The following is a 5,427-nucleotide window of genomic DNA, read 5'->3' as shown; positions in this document are numbered from 1 at the left end:
AATGCTGGTTAAAGATTATATTAAGAAGTGCATAGGCTACTTGCCCTCATGATGCATTTTTTATGTAAATCACATGAATGTGAATTTTCTCCTATGCGCAGGTAAAAAAAAACTCATTATCAATGATTTGTTTTCAGTGGAATCATTATTCGAAACCAATGAACAGTGACAGCCATATTCAAGCAAAAAAGAATACAACAATTCTCGGGAAAAATCCAAATAACACTTTAATATACTTTCTGTTCTTGCGGTCAACTACAAGAATACACATTTACAAGCCATAAATAAGGATTTACACAAAGATTGAAGAGGTTCAGCATGTCGGGCTGTTTGATCCGCATTGAGAGTCGAAGTCCAATGCCTTTCTTTCAAAACACCCATTACAAAATAATTACTAATCAGACTTCACAACTAAATCAGTGGGAAACGTCGAAAATATTTGAGATACATATGCTTCAAATTTTACAAATGTACAAATGTGGAAAAGGTCCGTCAGAGAATCATCGTTCTTTCATTTTAAGAGGAGTTCATTATGGGCCTGGAGTACACACCTTGATAATATGATGTGTCTGGGGCTAAGGTTGAAGAGTCTAAACCAGCTTTCCCCGCCATTGAGCCCATAGACAGGGCTCCTGCCATGGGAGACCCGTAGCCAGAATAGTGCATCACCTGCTCGTAAGTCTTAAGATCCATTTTATGATGCTGCTGTTCTGATGACATTAAATTGTTAATAGAGAACGGGTGGTTGAAAGAGTAGTGATGCTCCGGCTTCAGGTGCGCCTCGTGCGCCAGCACCGAGTGGTGCTGCACCAGAAGGTGTTGAGCCTGCGAGGTCGGCGAGGCTGCGTGCTCTGGACTCAAGCCCTGACTTGACTTCATGTCTGACAGCGACCTTTTGTGCTCATTGGGGGATGCATTGGAGTGGGGAGATTCGTTCCCATTGCAGCTCTCTGAACTACTAGATCCACCCTCTGAAGTCTTTCGCCCGGACTCTTTGCCAAGTTTCATGTCGATCTTAAACCGCTTTTGTCTCCTCAGGTAGCAGCCGTTCTCGAACATGTTTCCAGAGTCTGGATGCAGTGTCCAAAATGAACCTTTGCCGGGTTTATCCGGGGATCTGGGAACTTTCACGAAACAGTCATTAAAGGAAAGCGAATGGCGTATAGAATTCTGCCAGCGCTGCTGGTTCTGACGGTAAAATGGGAAAAGGTCCATTATCCACTGATAGATCTCAGCGAGCGTTAGCATTTTGCTAGTGGATTGCTGAATGGCCATTGTAATGAGAGAAATATACGAGTAAGGTGGCTTGGCGTGCGTGTAGCTCCTTCGGTATGTCTTCGGGTCCCTTGATCTGTTGATGTTGGATTGTCCATACATTGGGCTCATAGCATTCATGTTGCTGTACGAGGTTAAGGCATTCATGGACGGTGGTTGCCCGGCCATCGGGCTCATACTCGGGCTCAGAGCTGCACTCATGCCAGCCATGCCGGCGCCCATGCCACCCATTGCAGCAGGGCCGGGTGACATTCCCGTCATTGAGGGACTCATCCCTGTGTTGACATAAGACATGTTCATTGAGTTGGCTGTCATGTTGGCTGTCGTACCCATTCCGGACATACTCATATAAGTGTTCATTGAATTCATCCCAAGTCCTGGGTTCATGTTGCCAACTGATGCGTAACACTGAAAAGAAATAATAGAAACAAACATTAGTATTGTAATTGTCATCATAATCAGCATAAAAACAATCATAGTAAGTGTAGGCCTATAGACGTTGTATTATATTTGCTACTTGTAGATCTTTAGGTAAAAACATGCAGGCGCCTGAAAATATAACATAGGATGTTGCTGTGTAAAAGCTGAACGGGGGATTTAATGTTCATGGATCAGAGGTATTACATTTGTAGTCTTATGGTAAAACGAGAATATTAAAAACAATATATTAATCGCTGCATAGTGGCTATGTTTGCGAAACACGTTGGCAAATAATTAGCCCATTTGTCATAAGGGGTTAAACGATAAACTGTGTATTAAATGTTTTGTCTATGACACTACATGATCAAAAGTAGCATTTAACTACTAATGTTTAGCCTAAATAAGTGAATCGTGAATGGAAAATAAGGTTTCTCCTCTCTGTCAAACATAACTTTGTAAGGACAGTTCTGCGCGTCGAGATGGGGGAGGATTTGGAGGCGCCTCAAGTCAATATTTGATCGCAAAGTTAATATTATCTCAGGGCTAATATTGAGTTGTATAAAACGGGATCGGCTTTTGACGCAAAAATATACATTAAAGGTACGTACCTCGGGTTCGGCGTAGTAAGTGCTCCAGTCTGAATGTTCGTGTCCTTCCATTTTGACTGCTCCGAGCATCATGGAAGTTTCACCCAGTTCTGGAATCGTTTCTTCAAAGAAGAAAGGGCAATGCGTCCTTCTTGAAACAGTGACGGTTATTTCGAACCACAACTTGGGTCGTCGGCGTGCTCTCTTGTGAAGGACTGGCGCATGTATGTCTTTGAGCCAGTCGTGCCGTGCCCACGGGCGTTGAGGGGCGTCTGATGATGACTGGAGTTCAAATGACGTTGGCTGCTGGCTGTAAACGCTATGATATAGCTCTGTGTCCTGGGCGAGCCTCCAATCCCTACTTCTTCGCTTGGCCCCTATTTGAATAATCTGCTCACACCTAAGCGTGAGACTCCTCGATTTGGCCCCCTATTGTACACCTGCAGTTCGCCGAAAAGAACAGCCCATTTGAAAAGAATCATCAGCTCATCTTATTGTATTTAAAGGGAAGAAAGGGCATCTTTTAAAGTGTATTGTTTGGGACTATGCATTTTATGCAGCTCATCTGAATGCTCATTTTCTTCATTTATATGGATTGCAGCTAAAATGAAAAAAATTGTAAATTTAACCGACATGTCATTTTGATCAATCTTTTCACTTGTTTCATAATTACTGTCAGTTTGCGAAGACTAGCTAGATTCTGTGCGGAGTTGGGGGTATATGGAATACAGGTTACATGCAGTATAAGGTTCCGCTTTCATTTTAAAATTGTATATCACCTTTAGTAGGTTATTAACATTAGATAATTGTTGCAAACGGAACATTCTAAATAGGCCTATCATAATACATGTTCAGTCATCCCTATGTCCTGCAAAACTTAACATTTTGTGCAAGAGTGTATTTTTTTCCTGAATTTAATGTCATTTACCAGGATAGTTTATTTTGTCATACGATAAATTCCCCGGCTCAAGAATAGTCACCGCTGTATTGATTTTGTAGAGTCAGGCGCCTGCTGCCTGATGGCCTACATAAAAATATTTGATTTAATATATTTTTGACATGAGGCTTCTAACGACTTGGCATATTATTTTCGTTTGATCGGAAGAATGTCATTTAATTTCTATTAGAAAACACCAAAGAAGATTAATGTTTTCATTTTGAATGGAACCAACATCACCGTTTTTTTTTAGCATTTTGTAAGCACGCCCAATAGCCTACCAGTTGTACTTTACAAAGTAAATGTATCGTATTATTGCGGGTACATTTAAGTCCAACTTATAGTGTTTTGAAATTAAACAGCTAAAAAAACGCTTGGTTAAGTTATTTAAGATTTTAGTTTAGTTCATCAATTTTAGCATTGGATCTGTTAAGAGCGCCCTCTGTTGGTTAAAGAGCCATACTCACTTGAGAGGTTTAAATTCATTATACTCCATTCCTATCAAGTGAAATTATTTGTTAAGACAATATAGTGCAGTTCAATGAACTTTTCTTCACAGTCTATTAGTTCATGAGGCCATTTAAATATGCACATCTTTTCGTTCCCGCTTAGCTGACAGTCTGCCATTCGAAAGACACACATTTAACTACCTGCGAGTAGGTGAGCACACACAAATAGGTGTCAGACACGTGCCGGTGGTTGTGCATCTGTTTGGCCACGTATTTGCGCAGTACAGACATGTAGTTGTCAGAACCTCAGGGTCTGTTTGGAGCCGTGTATAATGTGTAAACTGTGCTGCGCATTTCCGCTGCGGAAAGTAAAGAGAGTTACGGGACAGTGATGGAACTACTGCTATAAACGCGTCACTTAAAATGTAATGTGATTTTGAGCTTTCATATCGCATGTTCCATCACTGTTCCTAGTCACAAGGAGATGCTGACTTTCCTGCCAATAGTCCTCCAGTCATACCGGCTCGAACATTACGCTTTGCGGCACACTGATAACTATAGCCTACGGTGCATGACCTTCAGCCTGACAGATTTCTGGGCACTGAAATTTGCGTGCTATGCCCTTGCTTTTTGCGATTGCCACATCAACCATAGTTTGAAATGTGTTACTTTGGTTTCCTAAATATAATTTAACGATAATAATGTATAGATTTGTTTGCATTCGGAAAAGTAGGCCTATATTTTCCTATCATTGGTATTGCAAGGTACACGGCTGCGTGACACTGAATGTATGGCAAAGCAACGGACTCTGAAAGTTGTTTTGCAGTGAAGTGTCAGAACTGGTTTTCATCTGAACAGAGACTGAGGGAGAAGACGGCTACATTCAGTTAAGAGTTAGTGCCAAATGCCAAAAGTTACTGGCATGGAAAGGGATGGTAGCATATATCAAAATAAATGAATTGTTTTATTGCAAAACAGTTTTCAGTTTTCAAATCCAAATCACATATTAACCATTTTTAAAGTCCACTTTAGAAGTTATTAATACCACTTTTGGCTGTGGTGATGGCTGTGGTGTTTTGGCTCTAGATGACCTGCTGGATAGCACTGTGTCCTTTGAAAATATTTTGTTTCTAGTTAATCATTAAAGGCACCTACGTTGATTATAAATGTGCACTGTACTGAAGGTCACAATTTAGGATTTGATAGAAACCTGAAATTAACCCTTTGCTTTAGAAAACACCTGGGTATGACAGAGACGTGGACAACATATATTAATAGTAATCTTTATTGTCCACAAATTGGCAAAATTGCCTCCAGCTTCACAGGTTGGTTAAAAACACCTCACATAACACAATACATACACTAATAAATAACACAACATTCACTAACAACAATAATGGACCTGGCTCCAGTGGGGACGGTGTTCACGAATTTAGCAAAGTTATTGCATTTGGTATGAAAGAGTTTTTTATAAATGTTCTTGGTTGCTGTGGCTGCTCTATAGCTTCCTCCCAAGGGCAGTTTTATAAACTCTTTAAAAGGGATCAGACACAATTTGTCGTGCTTTTTGTTTCACCTGCATTTTATATATACGTCCCAGTTGTTTCTGCTCTTTCCCAATCATTTGACTGGCCATGTTTGTAATTCTGGACAGTCTGTTTTCAGTGTTTGTGTTCTTAGTCCTAGGTACCCATACCATGTACACATATTAAAAGTGTAAAATATTGTTCTAGTGTACATCTTATTGTCCTATGCCGTA

At 40.5% G+C, this 5,427-nt stretch overlaps 1 protein-coding gene across 1 annotated transcript; it reads right to left on the bottom strand.

Annotated features, from left to right (window-relative positions):
• Positions 1 to 209: 209 nt before the first annotated feature.
• On the bottom strand, positions 210 to 2,721 carry foxa2 (forkhead box A2). Its single transcript, XM_042706519.1, has 2 exons — positions 2,304 to 2,721; positions 210 to 1,683 (listed from the first exon to the last, which is right to left on the bottom strand). Exons 1-2 carry the CDS (start codon positions 2,373 to 2,375, stop codon positions 517 to 519), a joined length of 1,239 nt encoding a protein of 412 aa, XP_042562453.1. The 5' UTR covers positions 2,376 to 2,721; the 3' UTR covers positions 210 to 516.
• Positions 2,722 to 5,427: the final 2,706 nt, after the last annotated feature.

The sequence above is a fragment of the Clupea harengus genome, unplaced genomic scaffold (assembly GCF_900700415.2).
Source record: "Clupea harengus unplaced genomic scaffold, Ch_v2.0.2, whole genome shotgun sequence".
Lineage (NCBI taxonomy): Eukaryota > Metazoa > Chordata > Actinopteri > Clupeiformes > Clupeidae > Clupea > Clupea harengus.
This window is presented reverse-complemented; position numbering and strand designations above follow the sequence as displayed.